The 27665-nt window shown below is 34.5% G+C and overlaps 1 protein-coding gene and 1 long non-coding RNA gene across 7 annotated transcripts in view; one reads left to right on the forward strand and one right to left on the reverse strand.

Annotated features, from left to right (window-relative positions):
- BicC (protein bicaudal C) overlaps nt 1-27665 on the forward strand; it is a 444159-nt gene that overhangs the window by 371475 nt on the left and 45019 nt on the right. For 2 of the 3 annotated variants that reach the window (XM_081759695.1, XM_081759696.1), the window contains 7 exons: nt 8669-8748; nt 11152-11364; nt 12449-12688; nt 14177-14395; nt 15787-15952; nt 22634-22741; nt 24929-25189. In XM_081759695.1, coding sequence (XP_081615821.1) covers nt 8669-8748; nt 11152-11364; nt 12449-12688; nt 14177-14395; nt 15787-15952; nt 22634-22741; nt 24929-25189 — 1287 coding nt within the window. Of the gene's footprint in view, nt 1-8666; nt 8749-11151; nt 11365-12448; nt 12689-14176; nt 14396-15786; nt 15953-22633; nt 22742-24928; nt 25190-27665 lie in introns of all 3 variants that reach the window. The other variant, XM_081759697.1, reaches the window with a different exon arrangement.
- LOC145686407 (uncharacterized) overlaps nt 1-27665 on the reverse strand; it is a 501835-nt gene that overhangs the window by 301261 nt on the left and 172909 nt on the right. The window contains exon 5 of one of the 4 annotated variants that reach the window (XR_014131604.1): nt 19064-19186. The exons of 1 other annotated variant lie outside the window; for it this stretch is intronic. This is a non-coding gene — a long non-coding RNA (uncharacterized LOC145686407). Of the gene's footprint in view, nt 1-17501; nt 19187-27665 lie in introns of those variants that run through there. 2 more of the 4 variants (XR_014131607.1, XR_014131603.1) reach the window with 2 other exon arrangements.

Consider the following 27665-nt stretch of genomic DNA (forward strand, 5'->3'; position numbering starts at 1 on the left):
GTTGTATACGTCAGTTTTTAATTGCAAGATGCACTTGGAAATTCATATGCAAAACATGTAGCGTAGTGGCGCTAATGTTTGACATTAATTCATTTTGAGCACGAGTTGTATAGGGAAGAAAGGAAATACAGTTCTTTCTAGTGCAAATGCTCTCATTGGAGTGTGTTTCTGATAGAGAAACAGACTAGAATCGCCAGTAGCCAAAATTAAATATCGATTTTTAAACCAGGCCGCGTTTGCTTTCAAAAACCGAGAAATCAGTTTAGTTTTCGTTGAAAACTGAGAAATCAGTATCGGTTTTTGTTGAAAACAGAGAAATCTATTTTCAGATAATCATCTTTTCGGAAAACTGAAAGTGTTACGAAATGTGAACATCGCTAGCGGGGACAGTGACCGCCTGCGAAAAATGGAAGGTCGGTCTAGTACTTGAAAAGTAGTCTGCATACGTAACTGTGATCCGTGAAGTTGCGGAAGCTGTCCATTCGCCCCCCTTTCCTTCCCAGTTGGTAAAACATTCCCAAAAGGTATTGAGCATCCACCTTTTATGGAAGGTGATTTAATTCCATGCTTTAACTTGATTGGATCTGTTGTTAAATAGAACAATACTGCACGTTCTGAATCTCTAAAATGATGTAAGTAAAATTTTCACTAAGAGTTTGTTTCACAACTTCGTTTTACTTTTGTAAATCCTCCGTTTTTTTTCCTATAAAGATTAAAAGAAAAGGGAAATTGATTTTTTTTTTCCTTCAGCCTCTGATCGTATCTTTTCCAGGAAGGAACGAAAAAACAGTATCTCCTTTGTTTTTCCTCCCGCAGTTTTCTTCTCCGGTGAGAAAGAGGGAAGAAAGGTACGATTAAAAAAAAAAAAAATCTCTAATCACCACCGTCTCCTTTAGCCTAGACGGAATAATCTTGGGCTTAGAACTAAGAAACTAATGCAATACTGGAATGAATAAACTGGGAGGAAATACATGAACCCCAAGAAAACCCATTGACATGGTGTTCGTCCACTACAAAGTCCACTTCGCGTTAGCTGAGATCGAACCAGGAGACTTTCACACACCAGAGGATGAGAGCGCTCTACTACTTGTGCCACCGCGTCCCCAGGTAAAATCAAAACAAACAATTTTCGCAAATAATAATATTGATATTTCTTCGCAGTCTTCTCTTTCCCTTCTAAATTTTTGTCTTCCACTTCTCTTTATGTCTTACTTTATTAAACCGTATGGAAAAGAGAGAGAGAGCGAGAGAGAGAGAGAGAGAGAGAGAGAGAGAGAGAGAGAGAAAATGGAGAAGAAAAGAGAATATAAATTAACAAACGAGGAAGAAGAAACAAAAATGAATCTTTTCTCCTCTCCCTTCCTTTTTTCCCCTCTCTCCCTTTCCATTCTCTCCTAAAAGAATAAATTTCTTTTCTTTGCATCCAAAACTAAAACATTCTCTCAAGAGATTTTAAGTAATACTTAGTTTTCACCCTTCGGGAGAAGGATACAACGGACAGAGGAGAGCCAGAAACTTTTTTTTTTTTTTTTTTTTGCCAAAACGAAAAATAATTGCAGGTATCGTCTTCCTTCAATACCTTTTCTATTTTCCTCTCCTTCAAAGGGAGAATTTCCCCTCCGCTTTTATTTGTTGGTGGGAGAACTTTCCTCTCCAGTTATACATATTCTCAGAATTAAATTCAAGCAAGCAGAAAAAGAAAGTTGACAAGGAAGAAAAAGCAGATTTATAAAATTTGTTCTTCGTTTCTGCTGTCTTCTTTTCTATTCGCCCTTTCTGCTATCTTCTCTTAATTCTTCGTCTTTCCTGACATCTTCTCTTAATTCTTCGTCTTTCCTGACATCTTCTCTTAATTTTTAGTCTTTTCTACTATCTTCTCTTTATTCTTAGTCTTTTCTACTATCTTCTCTTTATTCTTCATTCCTTTCTGCTATTTTTATTCTTCCTTTCTGCTATGTTCTCTTTTACTACTTCAAGAAAACTAGAGAAAAGAAAATTGCAGGAAACGAGAAGCACTTTTCTACCAATGAGGGCGAAAGAAATAGTTTTCCTTTCTTTTCTTTGGTCGCAATTCGTTCCTCCATTTTCTCCTTTTCCGCTTAGGATATGATAAAAACAAAGAGCAGAAGGGAGGAAGGGGAGAGAATTATCCTCCTCCCCCTTATCAGGAATGTGGGGAAGACGCTTCCAATAAGGACATTATTATTATTATTATTAAAATTATTATTATTATTATTATTATTATTATTATTATTATTATTATTATTGCTCCTTCCCGTTGAATTTTTTTTTGAGAGAGAGAGAGAGAGAGAGAATGAATTAATTTTGAAAGGCGAAAAGTTTTCTTTTTATTCAGTATTTAACATTATTTCAGACATTGTGTTTTTCAGTTCGAATTCCGTTAATACATTAAATTCGCTTTGTTTTTAAGGATTTGTCATTTCAGTGAGTTATGCTACTTGGTAGTAGTAAAGTCGTACTTACGTTTGTCACAAACTGCTCTATTTTGCCTAATTGGGTGACGCTAATAGATGTTACTAGCGTACAGGAAATTTACCTACTACTCTATTTAATTGGAACTTGCGAACTATATTGTTTCAGTTCAATTATGTTAAAATAAGACAAGAGCCGTAACCATTTTTAGACTTTGGCATTAATATTAGTATAACTTGTTGGTTGGTGGCCAAAAAAGAAAAAAAGAAAAATGTTGGCGCTTTTAATTAAGCATGATTTTAACGTATACTGTACAGTGGTTCGAAGGCAGTTTTTTCTTCTTCCTTAGTAGAGGATGAAGAAAATGGAAGAAAACGAGAGATTCTCCTAGTCACAGGCCTCAGCCAGGGCTACTCGTTACTCTGAAGAAGGGGAAAAATTAATAGTGGGAAGAAAAGGAAGAACGGGAGATAGACTATAATTAGTATTATAATATGGAACGATGCATTGTGTTTTGGGGGACCGAGGGGTAGTAGCTCACCCCTGGGTACTGGCTTCCCCCTTGATTTCCCATTAAAATATCTCAAAATGGTGAATTACGTTGAAGACCATAAATGTTCTGTTTGATCCCTTTATTCTTCGTCCTTTGTGCCATCTTCGTCCTTTGTGCCATATTCTCTTCCACTTCTTCCATCTTTCTCAAGAAAGAAAACAAGAGAAAAGAAAATTGCACTAAACAAGAAGTACTTTCCTACCAAGGAGGGCGAAAGAAATAGTTTTTCTTTCTTTAGTCTCAATTCGTTCCTCCATTTTCTCCTTTCCCGCTTAAGTTATGATAAAGAGAGCAGAAGGAAGGAAAATGTTGGAAGGGGAGGAAAGAATTATCCTCCTCTCCCTTATCAGGAATGTGGGGAAGGAGACTCTTCCACTAGGGGAGGAAAGAATTATCCTCCTCTCCCTTATCAGGAATGTGGGGAAGGAGACTCTTCCACTAAGCACAATAATAATGAATATTATTTTTTTGTTACGGAACGAGAATGAAATTAAAAACGGAAACCACCTTCTTCAAATTTGATTTTTTTCTGTCATTCCCCCCCTTTTTTTTTAACTTTTCCCCTCCTTTTCCCTTCTATGCAAGCAAGCGAAAAATGAAAAATAATTCACTGAACTTTTGTATTGCACCTGTTGCTCTTATTTTAGTCTTTTTCACACAGGAAGAAAAAGTAAGGAAAAGAATTGGGTAGTAACTTAAAAATATTTATTTTTAGATTTTGGAAAATGATGAAGTTGGCTTTTTTTTGTTAATTTTATCCTCATTACCTTTCCTTCTGTGTGTCTGAAGGAGAAAAGTAACTTCGAGAAGACTTGTCCTTCTTCGCCTTGCATCTTCCAGGCTTTCTTTGATTACTTTTTTTTTTTTTTTTTTTGCTCCCTTCCCCTTAAAACTGTAATTTTGGGGGACAGAGAAAGAGAGAAAGAGAGAGAGAGAGAGAGAGAGAGAGAGAGAGAGCAAACTAGAGTTTTGAGAGAGGGGAAAGGTTTTGGAAGGGGAAAAGTTTTCTTCAGTATTTTAATATTATTTCACACGTTGCGTTTTTCAGTTCAAATTCCGTTAATACATTGAATTTGATTTGTTTTTTAAGGATTTCAGTGAGTTATGCTAATTCCTAGTAATAAAGTCATACTTGCGCTTGTCAGAAACTGTTCTATTTTGCCTAACTGAGTAACGCTAATAGATGTCACTAGCGCGCAGGAAATTTACCTACTACTCTATTTAGTTACTACTTGCGAACTATATTGTTTCAATTCAATTATATTAAAATAAGACAAGAGCCGTAACCATATTTAGACTTGGACATTAATATTTGTATAACTTGTTGGTTGGGGGCAAATTAAGAAAAAAGAAAAATGTTGGCACTTATAATTAAGCACGGTTTTAACGTATACTGTACAGTGGTCCGAAGGCACTGTCTTTTTTTTTTTCCTTAGTAGAGGATGAAGAAAATGGAAAAAAAAATTCCCCCAGTTACGGGCCTCAGCCAGGACCACTCGGTACTCTGAAGAAGAGGAAAAATTAATAGTGGGAGGAAAAGGGAGAACGGGGGATAGACTATAATTATTTTAATATGGAACGATGCATGGTGATCTAGGGGACCGAAAGTTACTTTACAAGGGGTAGTAGCCCACCTTTGGCTGCTGGCTTGCCCTAGATTTCCCATTAAAATATATATCAAAAGGGCGTTTTTCAAGTGTCAGATGTGAAAAGCTTTTCAACTATAGTTGCGGTTGAGCTTCTGACCGTTGTACAGTGTATATTAAAATTAGGATTGGCCAATATCGAATTTCGAAAAAAAAAATCAATTTCGAGATTAGAAAAAAATCCGTGACTCGAAAAAAATTCGGAATTTGGATAAATCCGGAATTTAAAAAATTCCCATCCCAGAAAAATTCGTAATTAAAAAAATCCTATTTCGGAAAAGTTACGAAATTTAAAAAAATCCCATTTTGGAGAAACTCTTAAAAAAAAATAAAAGGAGGAAATCCGATTAACGGAATTTTTACTGAGAAACATGTGAAATATTAATAATGTAAAAAAAAAAAAAGAAAAAAAAAGAAAACTTCTGCTCTTTCCAATGGGGAGAGGTACACAGAGAGAAGCATGTAGGAGACTGCCCCCTCTTAAAGCTGAAGCATTTTGTCTCTAATCTCTTTCTTCCCTCACAAATAGTCTAGGAGGAGGGGGGAAAGTAAAATGAAAAAGTGTGTAAGAAGTAATGTACTTGGTATGAGTTAAGGGAAGAAGCAACGGCGGAGAAAAGTACGTAAACTGGAGGCAGATCATCATTTTTCAAAACATTGACATTAGTATTTAGTCCTTTTTCCTTCAGTTTTCGTTCTGAATGAAAAGAAAGAAAATAAAACAATGGGGAAATGGAATATAACAAGTTCATCAGACAATTATCTTTTTCCTTTCTTCACTTGCATGGCGCATAGAAGGAAAAGGTAAAAAGGTTGAGGGGGGGGGGGCGAGAGTGAGTGTGTTTCAGTTTTTAATTTTATTTTTTTCCTCTAAATTGTTGTTTAATGGAAGAGACACTTCCCCACTTCTCTGATTAGGGTGACTAGTCTTTTCCCTTCTTCATCCTTTTTTCTGCCGAGTCTCCCTCTCTAAAAAGAGAAAGGAAAAAGGAAAATGATAGAAAGAAAATTAAAGAGAGAAAATTCTTTCTCTCTCTCTCTCTTTCTCATATTTTAAGCGGGGAAACTAGGAAATGTGGGAACGCAAAAGAGGATTGAGAAAGAGAAAAAAACATCTGTCGCATGAGAAACTAGGAAATGCGGGAACGTAAAAGAGGATTGAGAGAGAGAGAAAAGATCTGTTGCATGCAGGGTGGATTGATTTAAATCAGTCTGATTTAAATCACGATTTAAATCAAGATTTAAATCACTTGATTTTTTAAATAAAAATCGTTGATTTAAATCAAATTTCGAAATAATTTAAAGTGAAAATAAGTCAAGTCCCGTTTCTGTTATTTCGATTATGGAAGATGATAATCATAATACAATGAGACTCAAATGTACAGTATGTACAGCATTGTATGAAAACAAGTGTCATGCAGAGGATGATTAGGGAAAATCCCGTTTTGAACGGGTAACAGGACAATCCTGTTTTCTTCTCTTCGTAACATAGGGTTTATATTGTAAATCGTTAACTATTCCAACGGGGAAATCACCATCGACATTTAAAACGAAGATTCTTTTGTGTGCGCGTCTATATATTTGTTCCCAGATAATAGGGCGTATTTAGAAGTGTCCTATCCCCTCTCGAAAATGTTTTTGATTTTATAACTTTGGGCAAAATTTATATATTTCGTACCGCAAGCTAGTTACAATTTCCTTAAAAATATGCTCCTGCCAAATATCAGTAACTTTTGTGGGAAAAAAAAGTGTCACTTTGATAAGCGTTGCTGTACTTCTTCCTAAACGCTTAACCTTTTAAATTATAAAACCTATTTTTAGGTGATAGGCTAAAATCTCCATTATTCGATTGAAAAAGTACTAATAGAGCTTTTTACTTCGTTTTCTCGAAGGCATTGTAGAGCATGTTACATATGCTTTCACGCCTCTCTGCATCAAGACATAGGATGTGATGACGTCATAAATTTAAAAAAGATATTTTCTGTTGTGCCTGTTTTTATTATTTTTTGGCGAGCCTACATTTTGCATTCAGAAGACAAATTCTTCACACTCGTTCACTTCATCCTTAGTATTTTTTAAAGATGATTTCAAATCTCTGCGTAAAAACAGAGGGGTCTAAAGGGGCAAAAATGTAAAAAAAAAGGATAATTTTAACAAAAATAGCTTTCTTCGTGATTTTCCCGCCTAAGATGAAGACATATGAATGGTACCATCTGAAAGGCTGTTCTATTCTGAAGAGAATGATGTACGAACCATGATCTTAGGATAAATAGGGATGTCTTAGGAAACTGTTACCTGAGATCCTGTTTTATACGGGAATCTGGGGATATTATTTTTCGTGGGCTTACTTTTGCATCTAGAAGTTTGAAATTTTGGACACTGCACCCCTTAGTATTTTTCAGATTTGTTTAAGATCTTTGCCTTTAAACAGAGGCGGTACAGAGGGGTAAAAAGTAAAAAATGAGATATTTCTTAACAGAAAATTCCTTTTCTCGTGATTTTCCAGCCCCAGATAGCCTACACGATGGAGACATTTGAATGGTACCGTTTGAAACTTTGTTTTATTTTGAACAGAATAATGTACAAATCATGATTCTAGGATAAATAAGGATGTCTGAGGAAATTTTTATATTATATCCGGGTCATCTGGGGTATTGTGGGGATGTTCTTAGCTTATTATTAAATATTTTTCTCGCCCTTGCTATTCAAGATAGAAGCTTGAAATTTTGTACACCCTTAATATTTCCCAGTTGATTTTGAGATCTGTGCGTTAACATAGGGGAGTCCAGAGGGGATCAAAATTTGAAAAAAAAAAAATCAGAAAAGATCCCGACTTCTCTCAAAATTTTCCGCTTCAGGGACATGATAGGAAAAATGTGAATGATTTCGTTTTAAAGGCTGTTCTATTCTGAAGAGAAGGAGGTATGATCCATGATCCTAGGATAAATAGGAATGATGCTTGAATGAAAGTCTATAATTTACCAAAAAAAAAGCCATAATTTAAAATTGTTAAAAAACATTGTTTGGGATTGATATATTTTAAAGATTGGGGATTAATTCAAAATTCAACCCCAATACTTTTACTTAAATTGGCATAATTAACATTTAATACTAATTCCTAATGTTTTTTCTTCAGTTCGCGACTTGTATTATACGAGGAGAAAGATTTGATTTAAATCAAAAAAATCGATTTAAATAAAAAAAAATCATCAAAAATGATTTTTTTTAAAAAAAATCATGATTTTTTTTCCACCCTGCTTGCATGAGAGATGAGAAAATGCGGGAACGGAAAAAAGGATTGAGAAAGAGAAAAGATCTCTTGCAGATTCTAAGCGGGGAAACTAGGAAATGCGGGAACGAAAAAAAGGATTGTAAAAAGGGAAAAAGTTTTTCGCCCTTCTTGATGGGAGATGTAAAAGGTGAAAAAGAAAACGCGAACAGTGGGGAAACATATCGCTTTCTGCCATCTTTTTTTCTCCTTGTCATTGAGAAAACTGAAAGTAGTAAAAGAGAAAATAGCAGTAAAAATAAGAGAAAAATAAGAAGGAAGGAACGCTTAAAAAATCTGCATATTTTATTCCTAATTTTTCTTCATGAGCTGAAATTTCATTAAGAGAAATTGTATAATTGGAGAAGAGGCTTCTCCCACTAACAAAATAAAGCGGGGTAAATAATCTTTTTGTAGGAGAGGAAAGGATAAATAGAGAAAGGAAGATAGTACCTTTTAATTGAGGAGTTTGATGTAATAGGGCGTGAGCGAGTTTAGGCCCTTTCTGTATCAAACGCATTTGTGGCTTTTGCCATGCTTGTTTAGCATCCTGGTAATATATCGGAATAAAATGCTGCATGTTATATTGTTGAAGAAAAAAAATATTAAAAAAACTACTTAAATTTTCAACATAGTTTTTCTCCAACTGCATGTTTTCACTCACTCCCCTTATTGCATCAAACTCTTTAATTATTAATGCTTAAATGTCTGTTGTATGATGTACAAATTTCCACACTTTCGTGTACATTATTCTTCTCTTCTTTTCAGATCCACATATTCGGATTGCTGGTCGACCCGAAGATGTCAAGGTCGCGAAGGAAAATGTTATGGCTAAGCTGGACTCAAGGGTAAGCAAAGCAATATTATGACTGTATGTAATAGTGACTTTAAAAAACAACTACTACTACTACAACTACTTCAGTCTTATTCTCTTAGGACAATTGTTGTGTGGGGGCCAGGGAACGAATTCAATATGGGAAGAAGGGGCGGATCCAGAGGGGGCGATCGGGGCGATCGCACCCCCCCCCCAGAAGAGGATTTTTTCTTATTTTATATATATAAATAAAACCCTTCCCAAAGTTTGGAGCACTTACAAGTAGCAGTATGACAACCTACCGCCCCCCCTCAGAAGTCGATCCTGGATCCGCCCCTGATGGGAAGACTCCGGAACGGAAGATAGCTTAACCATTGTGTAAAGCACTATTTCGCTCTATATGCGGGCGTGTTGATACACAAAACAGTAACAGTATCATTCTTTCCTTCAATTTTGAAAATTACGTCACAGAGTTCAGTATATGGGCGCTTTCTAATATACCGGTATCTTCCACAAGTGTTGGAAATTCAACCCGGAAAGGAGTGGACGAATTCTATATACCTGTCGCAGGCGAAGATTATTCTGAACCATTTAGCAATAAGGAAAAAAAACTATAGGAGCTTTCTACTGTACAGAAAATAAATTTAATTTTGCTTATATCGGAAATTGGCAGGAGGTGGGAAGCAAATTTAACGTCGCGGATGCAGGGTAGAGATGATATCTTGAACGTTGTTGAATACCTGGAATTTTCTTTCTTTGATTTTTGCTGATTTCGTCTTCAGATCTCCTTAAATGACCTTCGTGAAAATTAAATTTTAATCATATAATTCGTAATATTTAATAATCAAATTTAAGTAATATTAAATTTAAACATAGACAATGCATTGTTTTAAGGTGACTTGAAACTAGTTAGAGAAAATCATTAATTTACATTAAAATTCCAGTTTATTTTGAAGAAAAAACTTGCATGACCGAGATACCAGAGTTCGATTTCCAGTGGAGGCTCATATAGTTCGGATCCCACGTTAAATTATAGGGCCAAATCTCGTATAGCCTCGCTGCCGAAGAGAACACGACTAAAATCAAACCAAAATAAGAAAAGTCAACTGCCCATAGAAATCAATGAAGTAAGAAAGAGATGGTGTAGGTACTAAGGTGTTGACAATATTTATCGTGAAGGCAGTAACTTATCTAAATAGTGACGTAATCTAAATAAAAATACCAAATAAACTTGCACGAATTAAGTAAATTGAACTTCAAAAAAGGGAATGGAATTTGGATTAGAAGGGAATGGAATTTGGATTAAAAGGCTTTAGATATAAAGAGTATGAGTATCTAATAAACTTGTTTGAATTTTGAGCCTAAGGTGGTTGAACATACAAGAACGAAATTTGATATACATAATTTTTCTGGCACCAGAAGAATGTAGATAAGGATGGACTTTTTAGAATATAACCATGTATTAAGAACTGCATTGGAAGTGTTTTTTCGGATATCTATCTATATGATCTATCTTCAATGAGTTTGTCGAGCCAAGTTTCATCACTTTTCAAATATTTTCAATGCAATATTTTTCCGGGTAAAGGAACGCAAATGTTCCAGACGGTGGGAAATTTTCATTTTAAGGATGTTAACACGCTTTAAAATTATAACAAGTACAGCCCGGATTTATATGCAAAATGCATGTTTACATTAACATGCAGAAACGTATTGAAAGTAATTTTTTCTTTCCGACGGACTTGCAAGGATTCGTTTGAGACACACGTGTTCGCGCATATAAGTGCATATTTTGAGTGAATTTCGACATACATGCATATTTCACAAACTTTGCAGGATTCTGCATATTTCCGAATTTTATTGCTGCATACTAGCATATTTCAGATTGTATCACAAGAAAGTAAGTTATATTTGAAGTGAACTGAATCACTTGTAAACGCAGATGCAATTTTTTTTTTCTTCAAAATTGCGTGGAGTTGCTCACAATCCTAGGTAAATTCACTTTCGATTGCTTTCGCATTCAGTGTTTTTCACATGCACCACTAACTTCTGCTGATGTAGAAAGGTACTTTCCGAACTGCAGAAAATTTCTCACTGATAAACGCAGCGGGTTTACAGAAGAAAATCTAAGGAAGACGTTCATAGTTCATGAAGGTATTGAAATAAATTGGAATTTTATTGTCTTAGTACATAATAATTTCAGTGCAAATGTTAAAATGTTAATGCATATTTTTAAAATATTTTTCGTGCATATTTGCATGCATATCTCGGGGTTGGTTTATGCATGGAAATCCGAATAATAAGTAAACTTTGGTAACACTACCCTTGCGCATTCCTGCATCACAGTCGCCCATAAGTATGCAATAGATTGAGCTAATAAATTGTCGTTATCTGATTGTAATAGAACGCTCATGTGATTTTTTTTTTCCCTTCTTCACAGAGTAATAGGGTTACTATGAAACTTGACGTAAGCTACACCGACCATTCCCACATCATTGGTAAAGGAGGGCACACTATTAAGCGTGTGATGGAAGACACCGGATGCCACATTCATTTCCCCGACTCAAACAGGAACAATGCGACAGAGAAGAGTAACCAAGTCTCTATCTCAGGCGAGATGAGAGGTGTCGAGATGGCCCGCAGCAGGGTTCGCGTGAGTATTCTTTTTGTGTTATTACAAAAGTTTTTTAGTCTTAACTACGCTCCTCACTAATTTTGAAATTTCTGTAAATAGCAGTAACAAACAATACTATAGAACAATTCAAGTAGTCTATTTAATTCTTAAAATTGTGTGAATGAGCTGATTCTTGGTTTCAGACGTTTTCAGTTGTAGTGTTCCAGACGTTAACTCCGCACTCAATTTCCTGCCTATAAGACAAAACCAGGATACCATTATTAATTCATTTATAGCTTTTTGTAGAGAGGTAGTGCCTTGCTTTCTGTTTCGTTCTATAATTCTGTAGTTTTTCACAAAATTTCTTTATCAACAAAGTTTACAAATAGTCGTACTGATAAATGGGCATTTATCAAGCGGGGTTGTGGAGATTCAATATCTTACTGAAAAAATTGTCTATATTGATCAGCTGAAGGGGGCGTTAAACTCAACTATATTGACTAGTTGATTTCAGTTCATTAGTTTGTTGGGAAACGTACTAACTATATTCGACCTTCACACTTCACTTCAGTTTTCTCTTACCGTAATTTAAGAAAAGGAAGGGAAAATAACCTGGGGGAAAAGTAAACTGGGATATTTTTAAAGATTTTTTTTTTTTTTTTTTTTTTACAGCACAGGGCCAGTCAAAAAAGCGATACGCAAAATGATTAACAGAAAGTAAGTGGGATGGAACATATTAAATGTGTTTATTCTGTAACGAAATGTATGACACATGATAATGGTCCTTGAAATTCCTTGAAGATAAAAATGATAATGAAGTCAAGCCCAGAAAGATAAGAAAATTAGTAAATTCATTACTCATTGTTGTAGTAAAGGTGTGCGTCTAGAACTGTAAGAGGTTAACTATAAAAATAAATGCAATATGAAGAGAATTGGCCGGGTTATGAAAGCTAAAAGGTAAAAGAGATTGTCATTAAAAATAATTAATGAAATCACTTAAAATGTAATTTTGTTCATTTGAGCTGAGATGGAACTCTCGTAGGAGAGGTGTCTGTGATAATAATTGTGGCAAAACTCCCGTGTTAGTATAAACTGTTGATTTACAACCCCCTTCTCTTTTCAGATGCTGACACCCGTAATATTCAGCTTCGAGTTACCTATCACTGGGGTTCTGCAACCATTACCAGATGTTAACACGCCATTTATACAACACATCCAGAAGGAATACAGTGTTCAAGTGATGTTCCGTCAGCGCTCACGTTTGCATTCCACAGTTGTACTCGTAAAAGGATCAGAGGAATTTGCTGCAAAAGTAAAGGATGCTACAAGACTTCTCATTGGCCACATGACCAATGAACCAGATGTAAGTGAAAGTAGTGCTTTTCAGATTTTGTTTACTTTAAGAATCAGGTATTTTTTACGTAGATGTTGGCGGGAATTTAGTTGCAGTATATTGCTAAGAGAGCTTTACCATGATTGTCTCCGGAGTTCTAGCGTCCAAATTTTCTGTAGATTATCCTTTTACATATATTGTACTGTATATGAGGATTATCCAAGCATTCCTTCGTATAGTGAATGGTGTATAGAATATTTTAGACTTCTCTGACAAGACTTGTTTCTTCATTGCCTAAGTGTGTCATGATGTAGCATTGTCCCTAGCGCTCTCGCCTTTGGTGCGACCGATCCCGGTTTCGATTCTCGGGAGGGACACTCGATCGAAAACTGGAACAGTCCTTATAGGCCGGCCAGCCAGCCATCCTGAGTGAGATTTTCCAGAGTTTTCCTCTTCATACCAGGCTATTGTCCGGATGGTACCCAACATAATGACCCCAGACCATAGGCGCCCGAAGGGGAGGGCAGAGGGGGTCTGGGTCCCCCTCTGGTTCACGAAACTGTACTTAATTTCTTAAGATTTTCTTAACACAAATAAAGAAAAACACGTAATATAGCAATCAGGAAGATGAACCCCCTTCTAGGAAATTTTCTTCAGGCGCCCATGTTCCAGACCACTTCCTTCCTTCCCCATTCCTTTCTTCCTCCCCGATTTCTCGGGCAATGTGCTCATAGAGGGACGTCATTCCTCATACGTGACGGGCTAACATATGACCTTAGTTGTTGAAAGCCCCAACTTCAGTTCCTAATCCATTGCCCAGTGTATGGCACTAGTATGCTTGCAAACTCAGAGTGGAGCATGGCTGTACATGGAAGCTTACTACAGTTTTATTTTCTTGGTCTCCCTGAAATATACAATTCAGAATTTTGTTCTATAAAATTTTATTCTGTCTGTTCTGGAAAACGAAACTAATTTTTTGATTGTGGAAAATAAATCGATAGTTTCACTAACCTGAGTTCATAGAAATCACTCAGGCTTTTGTAATAAAAGAAAATCTGTTTCAGAGTTCAAAAATTAAAATATAGCAAGACTACAATTGTCGACAAAATGCTTATCAGATGACGTCAGTGTTGCTTTCCTCTAGCGTTAGTCTAAAATTACCAATATTAACGCCTTCTGTAAAAAGTTTGGGAATTTGAAAGTAAACCAAATCGGGAGTCTGTCTTTAGTGTTGGAAACTTTTATTTTTCCCTTTCATTACCCTTTTGCAGTTGCAGCACTCTAAAATTTAGTATGACTGAAACAACAGTACAGCTAGGTCTGTGTTAAAAGTACCGTCTTTGATATATAAAACAAGTTTCTAAACTCTACTTTTCCTTCCGTCTCCTTATGTTTACTACAAGTATATGTATCGGATTACTTCCATCAAGCTAATTATTTTCAATCTAAAAGTTGTGGCCTTAATACAATTTTCATTACCCGGCAAGTGTACACTTCTTTGGTAATATGTGTTTGCAGAGCCAAGTGACTATTCAAATGACGATGGAAATATCTCCCTTCCACCATCCATCGGTAACCGGGAGGAATCACATTCATTTGAAGGCTATAATGGATGACACCAATACCAAGATAATGTTTCCCGACGCAGCGGATCCCAACATTCCAGCAATCAAGAAAAGCACAGTTACTATTATTGGATGTATCGACAACGTGTACCTGGCCCGTCAACAGCTTGTGGTAAGTATATAATAGTAGTAGTGGAATTGCTTTAGTAAAATTGAAGAGGGCTCAAGAGTTCGTCGTATGTTTGCCTCTGAAATAAGAGCTAACGTTAGAAACTAGTATTGCTTTGTCTCCTGTGCTAATTTCAATCAACATTCAGTTAAGGTATTATATTCTGAGCTGCTTCAGTGAATGTATTAGAACTTTCACAAAAGAAGGCATTAAGGATTATGTTTGAATTGTTACCAAACATTATATATATATATATATATATATATATATATATATATATATATATATATATATATATATATATCTCAAGTCATACGTATACATGTATTTTATTTTGGGAAAGCTCTTCTCAAGCCATGTATATTTATTTTATAATTTGAGAACTGTTTGGTTACCAAGTAATAATTTCGATTGTATGGGGAAAGAAGCAAATAAATCTTTCTTATGCTTGGAAGTTAACGCGAAAGCATAACAGAGAGAATTTCTTAACGTTCAACTATTCTATCTTTGGGCATCGCACACGTATTCGAGGTCAAACTGTAGAGGCAGATTTACATACAAGTAACTTTAGAATCTCGTTACTGTTAAGGTTCTTTTTTCTATTCGAAAACAGACACGTGCAAAATTAACATTATTTTATTTAATTACTATTTATTAGTATCATATAAATCTACTAGAAAATCTACAAAACAGATGCTATCGTATTAAAATTATAATTCGAGATTCTGATGTATCTGGAGGGGAAAAACGTTAAATTTTCTGTTTTCTAAATTACCTGACTCTCAGTTAACTTCTTTGTTTTACATTTTATTGTAAATTTTAAAAAAAAACAGGTGTTTAGCTTGACGATATATCGTTCTGTATCTTGCAATACGTCGTATGTTAAAATTTGGGTATTTTTAGTTAACACCGGATCTGGAGAATGTTGTTTCATCAGCTGGCAAAGTATCGTATGTATGCAGCTAATAATGGCAGTTACAAAAAAGAATGTTGAAAAGTTTTATATCTCATCCTATTTCAAAACTGTATTGCAAAATACAACGACATGCTAATTGTAAAAATCAATTCTGAGTACTTTACCGTGAATGCGAAGTAAGTGGAATTTGCTGGAAACATTTACATGTGTATTAAAAAAAAAATCAATATCCGAACATTTTTAGGTACCCCGTGTGTTTTCCTGTAATAAGTACTCGTACTATTTTAAAACAAGATGTCTAAAAACATTCGTTAATGCTAAAAGTTGCGTAGTTCATTCAGCTAGTCCTTTTTTGCTGAGGATGTTAGAAGAACTTAGAGCAAAGTTTCCATACTAAATCTACGTCTACTTGAATATTCTGAATTGTTAGTAAGACCACTCTTGACTGATTTTAAACTATACCAATTTTCCATTTCAGGGTTCCTTACCCCTTGTTTTGATGTTCGACTTACGGGATGAAACTGATGTTCCTAGCGAGGAAGTAACTAGATTGATGGAATCACTGGGAGTGTTCATCAGCGTCCGTCAGAAGCCAAAGCAAAGTTCCATGTCTGTCATTGTGAAGGGTATAGAGAGAAATGCAAGTAAGTGTCCTGACCATTTTCCATTCAAATTTAATGCTTCAAGCTCTGCTGTCATATCATAAGTTTCTGATGCTTATATTGCATTATTCATCACTTACCAAATAATGAAATAAAATATTTTTATTCTTTATACTGCTTTGATTCTCTAATTAAACATTACATTTTGTTCACCTACTTCTTCCCTACGGACGTTTGTCTATTTCGTGAAAGCATGGGAAAAACTCGGGGAATATCAAGAACGGATTTTTATTTTTCAGAACCCATTTCTCGTTTTGTCTTGCCCGGCTTTTTGTAAGGAATAGCTGTTGTTGCTCCTACACGGCCGAGCAGTCCCCGATCTTGGCAGATACGGATTAAACTAATCATTTATTTATTTATTTAATATTCCGCCGTAAGAACTTAGCGTTCATGGCTTCGTCAAGAAATACAGTTACTATTACAATTAATAATAATAATAATAATAATAATAATAATAATAATAATAATAATAATAATTACAAGAGAAACGCTATAATTAATAATACAATTATTTAAAAAATATATATATAATGCAATATATATAATAATACAAAATATATACGTAACAATAACACTAAGTGTATTTTTAGAGAAAATATAAATTGTACCATATTTTTTATATATTTCAAAATTCAAATAAATCGTAATATTTACATTACAAAGAAAGATCACACTGAAGATATTCATCTAAACCATAGAAAAGATGTTTAAGTAACAGTAACTTGAGGTGTCTTTAAACTGCAAGCCTGGCATTCGTTTGGGTAATTTATTATAAAGTTTTATTCGTATGTGGTGTAACGAATTTTGAGTTCTTGTTAGACGGAAATTTTGTATATGAATATGATTCGTTGTTCTTGTGTTGTATTGGTGTAGGTCCAAATTGAGTTGAAAGTTTCTTTTATTCATATGTATGAATGTTGTTGTTTCGAGAATATATATACACGACAATGGTAATATTTTAAGTTTCTGAAACAGTGGTCTACTTAATGTATGAAACGGAACTGATAACATTATTCGTAACATTTTCTTCTGCATTGTAAATACTTTCTTCGCATAACAGGTATTACCCCAGAAAATGATTCCATACGATAGAATTGACAGGATCAATCCGAAATAAATTGTTTTCGATGTTTCTGTAGTAAGAATCTTACTAACTTTACGTATAAGATATATTTTCGCGCTTAGTTTTCTCAACAAATCATTCACGTGATCATTCCATGTTAACTTAAGAGTCTAAGTGTCAGATATCTGCATGAGTTCCCCGTCTATACGTATTTGATGTATATTTATAGAGTTCAGTTTTCCTTCATTGAAACTTATTATAGTTGTTTTCGCTGTATTTAAGTTGGTTTGCTTTTTATCCATTCTGCAATTTTATCTGTCGTGTTCTTAAATATGAATTCCTCGGAGCAAATGTTATTTGTAATTTCAACTAAAATGTTTGTATCATCCGCAAAAAGTACGCTTTTGTTCGGAACTATGTAATCGGGAAAATTGTTAATATATATATATATATATATATATATATATATATATATATATATATATATATATATATATATATATATATATATATATACGGAAAAGTATAGGACCTAATATTGATCCTTGTGGAACTCTGTGCCTAATGTGTCTTACCTCTGACTTGGTTGGACCTATTTCTACATATTACATGCGGTTAGTCAAATAGGATTGGAACCATAAATTAGCATGACCTCTAATACCATAACTACGCAATTTATTCAATAAAATTTTCTGATTAACAAGGTCAAAGGCTTTTGTGAGATCCAGAAAAATTCCATATATTTTATTTCTTCTCTCTCTCTCTCTCTCTCTCTCTCTCTCGCTTTATATATATCACTTAGAAAAGCAACTACAGCATTGCTAATTGATTTGCACTTCCTAAATCCGAATTGGCTCTTCGTGAAGATATTATTCTTTTCCAAAAAGGGCACCAATCTGTTATACATAACTTTTTCTAAAATTTTGGAGAAAACAGATAGAATAGAGATAGGACGATAATTTCCTGGGTCAGTAGTTGATCCTTTTTTGTGTATAGGTCTTATTTTTGCAAGTTTAAGATCTTCTGGAAATGTTCCCGTTTCAAGAGAGGAATTGCATATATCAGTCAACGGTATAAGAAAATATTCGGCACACATTTTAAGCAAGTAATATCGTCGGGCCCAAAAGATCTTTTAATCTTCATTTTTTTAATAATCGATCTTATTTCTAACTCTGTGGTAGGTATTAAGTATATAGATACAGAATTACTAGATAATTTTATGTTGTTCGTATTTTCAGACTCAGAATTTGAGTGTTTTCGCAACGTTGGCAAAAAAATCCTTAAGTAGGTTTGCAATATGGTGTTTATTGGTCATTTCTTGGCCATGGTGTATTATTTTTTTAATTCCTATTTTTTGCGGTTTTGATGCGGTTGATTGTTCGTTTACTACTTGCCATACTGTTTTGTTCTTATCAGATTTAGATATCCTATTTGGTGTGTGCATTTTCTTTGCTTCTTTTATTACTCCTTTAAGAATACTTCTATATTTATTAAAATATTCTTTTAGTTCCCTATTATTCGTCCTTTTCACAATTGTATGTAGTTGTTTCTCATGCAGGAATTAATTATGCCTCGTGTTATCCAGTTGCATCTAGTTATTGAGAATATACCTTTATCTTCTTAAGTGGAAATGCTATTTCGAAATAGTGCCTAACGGTATTAATGAATTGTCTGTATTTATTGTTTACGTCATTTTCTAGTAATGTGTCCGTCCAGTCTTCCTTGCTGAGAAGATATTGAAAGTACTTAACGTTCGTTTCTTGAAAGTTTCTTGCCCACTTACATTCTTTTCTATCAATTTTCCGATCTTGGGGTTGAAGTGTTGTGTTTATTTGAACTGCATTATGGTCGGAGAGTGATGTGTTAAGATTATATGCTTTAAAAGATGTAGTTTCATTATCTATTATAATTTGATCTATACAAGATTCTGAGTTTCACGCAACATGGTGAGATACAGAAGGATATATTGGTTGGCGTCCTGAGTGGGGCTTATCTTTTATGCAACTAGTTGTAAATAGCTTCTCTCTCACCGTAAAATTGTTGGTTTTGGAGGGGGAAGGTTTCTGAAACTTGCTGAATTTTCCTGTGTCAGTCCACGCGTTTATTACGATCCGTTCCTCCATGGGGTAAGTCGACTCGATGTTAATCAGCGCCTGCAACAATAAGAAACAATTAATTAATATTACGTAATACATGGGGGTTAGTGGTTTTAGATGTATATCAGCACTTGCAACAATAAGAAACAATTCATTAACATCTGCGTAATACATAGGGGATAATCAGGGACGTAGCTAAGGAGGGGGGGGGGACTGCCTCTCCAGATCTTGGAGTAGCCCCCTCAAATATTTATTTAAAATTTATATGTTGCAAATTGTTTTTATCCGATAATAAATGAAAAATTATCTACAGTAAACTGAAATTATTCATATTTCTAAGAAAAGGTTATTTTTTAAACCCATTTATAGGCTATTCCGTAAACGTTAAGAGTATAGTAATAAGAGTAACAGTGAACAGTAACTTTGGGGGCTGGATGTCATCTTTGTTTTAATATTGCGAGGTTCTTCCAGCTCTTAGTGATTCCGGCTTTATAGTCGCCTTGAGGTACTAAAGGCTAAAAATCTATGTGAATGCACTTTCTGTAACCGACTAAGACAAAACTGAAAGATCGATCCCACTCGGAGGCTAGAACGATGCCCCCCTCCCCCCATTGCTGACTTTTGCAATTAACTCGTTCACTCTATGGCCTATGGAACCCGGAGGTTCAATGCCGCGTTCACAAAAGCTCTCCACTGACTTCTATTCTTAGCTAACTGCATCCAGTTTCTACTTTGTATTCCAATCTCTGCGAGATCCATCTTAATATTGTCCTCCCATCTGCGCATAGGTCTTCCTAATGGTCGTTTTCCGATTGGTCTTCCAGTCAAGACTTTGAAAGCGTTTCTACTTTCTTCCATCCTAGCTACATGATCCGCCCACCTAAGCCTCCTATACTTAAAGACCCTAACAATGTTGATAGACCATATAAATTATGTAGTTCCTCGTTATGAAGTTTCTGCCATTCCCCATTCCCGTTCCACTTGGGTCCGAATATTCGTCTCAGACTGAAAGTATTTGAGAACAAGATCCTATGTTCTTCCCTCAGAGTAAGTAACCATGTTTCGCAGCCATACAGAACAGGCATGATTATCGTTTTGTACATTTTAAGCTTCAAATTCCTCGACAGAATTCGCGACAACAAGAGATTTTGAACCGAATAGTAACACGAATTACCTGCTTTTAGTCGACATTTAATTTCTCCGTGAATAGGATTTTCCTCTGTTAATATTTATCCTAGATATTTGAAACTATCCACTTTATCAAAAGTATTATTTAATATTTTAACGCATCCATAATTTGCTGTATTCTGGTCCCGACGCACTTACATGTATTTAGTTTTATCTGCATTTACTTCTAAACCCATGTCCCTGCAAGCGTTTAATAAGATTTCTGCATTTCTTTCTATTGTTCTCCTATCATCCCCTATTAAATTTACATCATCAGCATATGCCATAACCTGGTGAATACCCTCTAGGTTCCTCTAGGCCATGGTTGCTATTTTTGATTTTTCTTATAGCGTATTCCAAACGAAGTTAAATAATAATGGTGACAACGCGTCTCCTTGTTTCAGGCCATTTTCGACGTGAAAGCTCGTGGACAAAAATTTTCCTACCCGGACTTCCAAAATTTTTTATAGATAATTTTATTTTCTGCTTTTAATTATTAATTTACGCTTTTTAGTGCCTTAGTCTGTTAATATATTTTTAAAAGTTTTTCTGCTCTTTGGTGCTCTTATATATATTTTTAAAGTACATGTACTTTTTTGTGATTTTTAGTGCGATTTTGAAGTCTGTTAATTTTTTTCTAAGTTTAATTTTTCCACTTTCGATAAGATGCTTCTCGCAGTAGGCGACCAAACACAGAAAAACTGCATTATATTGTGTTAAAAAATTGAACAAGACCAACATATAACGAGTCACGTAGTCGCCAGTGACCTAAACATCCATCACCAAGCATTGTTAAATGATTTGAAGAAAGCTGGGTGCAAAGATAGTTTCAACCCCTTGGTTTATATGCAACCCACCTTAGTTTGTAGAGTATCTGGTTCCGGCATAGTTTAGGATAAGTTGGTTTAAGACGTTGCCGGAATTACCTGATTTATTTTAAATAAATAAATATTAAAATTTTCAACTATTTTATATGAATAAACCTTCTTGGGAATAGGTTATTCCTTTGGTGAAAACCACATCGAATTAAGATACACAATTATGTAGAAAAACGTGTAAGATACATGCGTACAGGAAAACTTTGTCAGTGAAATTCTCTCTTCAATATATTTGGTCCTCTTGTAATATTTCTCTTTTTATTTCGGATAGACAAAATGGATGAAACTAATGGAGGTTAGGATCACTTGACTTGTGAACGCTAAACTCTTATAGTGTTTAGTAAATGTCATCTTGTTAACTGCGGATGGATACCACGGTCTTCACTTTCATATGTATGTTCTAAAAAATTTGAATGTATTCTTTCTGCAACATTAATTATCTATAGTTTGACTTCGCAGTCCCATTAATAAAACTTGTTTTTCTCTAGCGCTCTCGTATTGCTAAATAATGAACGTTCTCTCCTTTGGTGTGGAAGACTAGGGTTCCATTTCCAGTGAAAGTACGTAATTCAGATCTCGCATTGAGCTATAAAACCACATTTTGTATTGCTTTATGTTCACATTTCGTATTGCTTTGTTTCCACTTATTACCATAGTCATTGTCATCCTTAACCTCAGAGTACCTTCATGAGACGTTAAAACTAAAAACGTTTTGTACTGAGTAATACGTATTTCCTGCCTTCCTGCTGTGTCTGTTCTAATTTGTTCACACGGCACCGAAGTATTTACAAATTTACCTACTTTAATTATATTTAGTTTCGGTTTTTCCACGGACAATGTCTCACTGTTACAGTACATTGCGCCTACTCCATACTTTTCGTTGATAATTTTTACTTCTACCCAGTCAAAAGGGTATTAGTTTTTTCTTGCACCGACTCCTTATAGACTACTTTTAAGGCTGCATCATTCACGTGTACCTACCAACAATCTGCCGATTCAGTTTATTCAGTAGCAATCCTCTGGTGCTAACTTTTAATTTTTCTAATCGCGTATTCTAAAGGTAAATAAAAGTGAACGGAAGTTAATCTTTTTTGATAATATTGACAGAAATGATATATTTGATTGAGGTTATTAAATAAAAATGCGAGACATTTGTTTACAGTAGTTTACAGTTGATGTTACAATTATCACAATATATAGGAATGTTTTCTGCAAATTGTTGACAGTACTAGTGTCGGAAAAAAAAACCACCACCACCTATAAACATCTAGTAAATGTATCTTGATTTGAGTTGTCCACCACAAGGTACCATGACAACATCGGGTTGAGTTTTCTCAGAAGTCTTCGTTACCGTACTATTACATATTGGTCATATTAAGAATCAAGCACAATTAGCCGTGTCTCAGTTAAAAAATATATCCTCAATCGCAATACAAAGAACATTTAATTTTAATTCTAGGTGATGTCTACGAAGCCAGAAGACAGCTGCTTCGTTTAGATGAACCACGGGTGATAGCAGACATACCCGACACTTACCATATGAACCCATTGCCACAGGTTGAGCTAGGTAGGCACCCTAAGCATTCTTTCAATATGAGTATTTGAACTTTTGTTTCTGTTTTTTTAAATCTTGTATGTTCTTTCTTAGCGGTGACGCAAGTTTTACCGATGACTTCGGTCAGTGTCCACCACTGATGTATTTTTAGATCGCCTCTCAGGTATGTTATGTTACACACAGTTTGCTCCTATTTACGGTAATAATTCACTCCTTGTTTTTTTCAGGTTCGATGTTGTAACTTGTAATAATTCAGTTTGTTGAGTCCGACATTACTTTTTTTAATTTTAAATGATTTCTTGAACTGAACTAGACAGACGTTTTAACCTAGGAATATTGTAAAGATAAAAAATGAAATTCTTTGTCAAAGAACAATATTGTAAATTTCCAGATTCCGAGGTACAGTGGAAAGAAGTAAGTGTAGATCTAAAAAAAAAAAAAAAAAAAAAAAAATTAGTATTTTAAATAGTGATTTATTACAAAGTAATGTCGTAATTGGTCCAAACCTAAAAATGGAACATCAGCCATCACAAGACTTGATTTTACTCATGTACCATTAGTACTTTTAAAGCAGTTGGCTTTTTATAATGTTCCAAAATACTATGTAACAACAATTCTTAATGAACTACCTTGTTTGTTTACTTACAAGGAAACTGAATATTGAAAAAAAAAATCTTACTTTACGTATCCATTTCAAAGAATTATTCTTAAATCATTCTAAAACATCTTGACGTCTTCAGTAATTTTTAACCTAGCTATACATCAGACTCGTTGAAATGATAATCTGTTTATGTTAGACTATTTTAGAGGAATTAGGGAGGTGAATCGTTGAAAACAAGTTTATAGAAATTCGGGAGAAAGGAATACCTTACTTCTCTCTCTCTCTCTCTCTCTCTCTCTCTCTCTCTCTCTCTTCTTTCTTTCTTTCTTTCTTTGTTTCTGTCTTTATTTATTTGTTTGTTTCTTTGTTTCTTTCTTTCTTTCTTTTAGATTGTATCCGCTTGAGCTTCACTTACGCACATGAACTGTTCCGTCACTTTATGAATATTAATAAATGTTTTTTAAAAATTAATTTGAGAGCCGAAAACTTGAACGAAGTCACTGGACTATATCCATGCTCAAACAGAATTCCATTAACCAACACTTGTTAAAAAGTATGTAGAGTCTATAGAAACTTACGCTTAGTTCTTCATTCATGTATTTTACCTGAATTGTAATGAACTAAGTTTTCAACTAGTTGAATAGACTGTTTTTAACGAATAGAACGGAGTTTCGTTTCAGAGTGTGCATCTACGGTAGACTTCCAAACTATGCAAATTCAGTACTCAATCTTGTAGTAGTACATCTATAACTACTGCTAGCAGAAGAGTAATAAGATCAAAGATAGAACCTGTTCCTCGAATGCTGAATCTATATCAAAAATCAATTCTTTGCTATCCTTTACTGCTTTAGTTCTATGGCATTAAAGGTTGAAAGTGGAAATGGTTAATTTGAACAACTTCCAATTTGAATAAGGGGTTGACGGAGGAAGGAAACTGTCCTTGGGACAATGAATCAATTACGGAAAACCACATATTTATCTCTCTTACCACTTCCGCTGTATGGAAATGGGCATTGAAAGTGGAAGTAATGGTAAAATTAACCACTTACGGTAAATTTCAACCACAAAGTATCCTTATACCCAATTTTATACAGTAAGCCACAATTTCATCTTAGTCCCCACCCGGCCACCCCTTATCATTGCTGCATCTTGTAAGTTTACATTACTGTGAGCTTACGCGTATGGTCTAGTAATTTCTTAGAAAGTCACTATTCGGCTCCCACAATTTTCAAACCTAGTCACACTGTTCTATTCGTATGCATTAGTGAGGCTCAAGTGAATAGCATTTTTCAAGAAAAATGTACTTTCTGTGCAGAAAGTGATCATTATTTTGTGTAAATTTCTTCCTGATTAATCATGTCTCGTACCCTCTTCAAAGATAGTCCAACATAAGGATCTAATGAGTCTAGTATGTAACTTGGTTATTGGTTACTGAAAAAGACGTTAAAAGTATGTTGAAATCATTCAACAACAGTTGTTTGAACAAGATGTTAGAAATTCTTTTAATTGTTGAATTACCTTGTTATTGATATCTAATAGCCTTAAAATTACTATTGATTTTCCCTTCAGCTTTAATAAAAAGAAAATATATTCCGTAGGTCCAATATTTCCCAATCTTGGTGTCCATACGGGTAATGCAAGATTTTCGGTGGCATTGCCGTCTCCATCGAGTCCACCAGTTCTGCCATATTCATTGACTCCATCGCTTGGTGCCTGGCAGCAGTCTATGCCTTTCTCATCCTTCAATTCCGGCAACTTGGGACGCTCCATGTCCTTTATGAACAACCAAAGAGGAAATGGATTTCTTCCAAAAGTACCCAATGCCATGAGGTGCCAAAACGATGCACTTGACAGCGGAGGTAAGATATTTTCTAAGTGATATATTGATAGTTCTTGTAAATATCAAGAATTTAACTTAAATACTTTTAACATGAAACTGACATACTCGTTCCTTCAAAGCAAGAGTTCAGAATTATACTATATTCTGGTAATTCTGACCGAATATTACATTAAATACTGGTGAACTTCATTGGGTTTATAATTAGGATCCGTTAGTTCCCCCATCACAAGAGCCAGCAGTAGTACTGAAGTATTTCAACTATTTTTAATCGACAACTTTTGTATAAATAACAATAATAGAAAGATGTATATTTATCGTATATATATCAGACGATTATAGAAGTAAATCATTGTTTTAATTATTTCTTACAAATTTTGTGAAAATCTCACCCGAGAATTTGGATAACACTTTTCAGATTACAGATTAGTAACCAATGATATGTGATATGTAACGCAACGTTTCCGGTAGTGGACTCTACATTTTCACTCTTTCCCCATCTAGTGTTAAAACGAGTGAATTGACAGCCTTATCCATAATATCAATAACGTTATTCCAATAAAATTTAGAATTTTCGGTATGCACGATAGTAATACAAATATCAACTAAATTAATGCTGTTTACTTTATTGGAGCCAGTCTTTAACTATAATAGGTAAAATAAATTTATTATTATTTCATAAAATCTTCAGGTTATATTTTTTCTATATGTTATAGGACAGATTATGGCCAGTTTCCATGTTCCAAAGTTCGTTTGCCCAGTTCAAAATTTCCCTGTTACAAGAAATTGAATCCGTAATCTTTCATAGCATAATAAAGTAATTTACTAAGTGTGCTTTGGGACTTAACACCAGATGCACAAGTAATTGAATTTTTGTTGTTTAGGAACATTTTCATCTCTTTGATATGAGTAGTTCAAAGAAAGAAAGAATATTTCTTTCGTAAAATTTTTAAGCAAATTATTCCGTAAAGCCAAGTTTTTTCCTTTGTGTCTCACATGTGACTATTTCATAATCCATTCTCCTTTTGTGTCTCCGTCTCCTCTACATATAGACTAAAGATTTGTGAAACATCAAATATCTAAACGATATCTTAAATTATCGCACTCGAAACAAGCTCTAATGTTTCAGGAAACTTAAGAGTCGGGGAGAGTTGATATAACATTATTTTTTATATGTACGTTTTTTTTTTTTTTTTTTTTTTAAATCTGGTACCAACTTTTACTTTGGTTCGTTTAGTTTTAATGTTCCTTCGTAGCACACAGGCGTATGAGATGGGGGAACTGGCTGTAAATCCGCAGCAAAAAACTTGCAACATGAGCATGTAAGTTTATTCTGAAACGACTAAGTCTTTTGCTCCAAAATAAAGTGTACAGGGGAGGACACCGAGCTTTCTCCTGCGTGATTCGTGCCATTTAGACGTTACGTTGATTCCCTGGGTTGTTAGGCCGTAGTTTCACAATAAATTTACATGCTCATATTTTTTCTCCGGACTGTACATCTTAACAAGGGATCCAAACCACAAGAGCTTCCATCTTGAATCGTAACACGTGTCTGCCGCAGTTATGAGCGTATACTAATATGTAACTATGAAAGCCAATTTTTATTTTGCAACTATTTTTTTCCTTAGTAAATTTGGCATGTTACTTGAATTCGTGCGAATTACTCTGCATTTCATGTTTCCACGTATAAAATTCTGTTCATTTCTATCTGAGAAAGCAATTCAAAAAAGGTTACTAAGGATTTAGTTCTATTTGTTTGTATACAGGATTCTTTAAGTAAAATAATAATAATAATAATAATAAAAAATTCGCTTTGATAGTTGACGGAATAATATAAGATGTTCTGTGTATTTCATATTTGTTTGTTCTGTCTTAGTTCGTAACAAATATTCCGTAACTTCATTTCTGAATTAAAAGTAATGTACTGTATAAGGGTATGATTCAGTTCTTTTTCTGCTTGTAGTCATTCAAGAGTATTTTGTTAATTTTATAATTCTTTTAATAACTTAAATCTTGTGAACAACTGAGAATAGGTAAAGCAATAGAATTGGTTGTGTTAAGAAGTTTTTAAAAGTATTTTAGTATTTTATATTATTATTATTTTCATTTTCATGACCAGAGTATCGCGAATGAGGTTCGGAAAGAGGGTAATCCCGGTTGGCCAATGACTACATATTATTTGTGAACAAGGTCAAGTATTCGCGGTTACAGATGTCGACTAAGATCTCTTTAACAAGGACAGTTGAAAAGATATTTTGAATAGTGTTCGTTGGTTTAATCCGTAATCAGTCTCAAAATTTGTTTTCGTCTGACGTCGACATCAAAGAAGGTGACCATGGTTGAAGGATCTTTCCTGGACTGTAGGAATAGTTAGTGCTGCTAGACCATGCATCCATCTTAAGAAAAAACAGTCTGTAAATCAAAACCACAGGGAAGGTTGAAGTGGTGACGAAAACTGAGTACTTGTTATAGAGGATCTATGAATAGGTCAACACTCA

Source organism: Thermobia domestica, chromosome 5 (genome assembly GCF_964235325.1).
Source record: "Thermobia domestica chromosome 5, izTheDome1.hap1.1, whole genome shotgun sequence".
NCBI classification, from domain to species: domain Eukaryota; kingdom Metazoa; phylum Arthropoda; class Insecta; order Zygentoma; family Lepismatidae; genus Thermobia; species Thermobia domestica.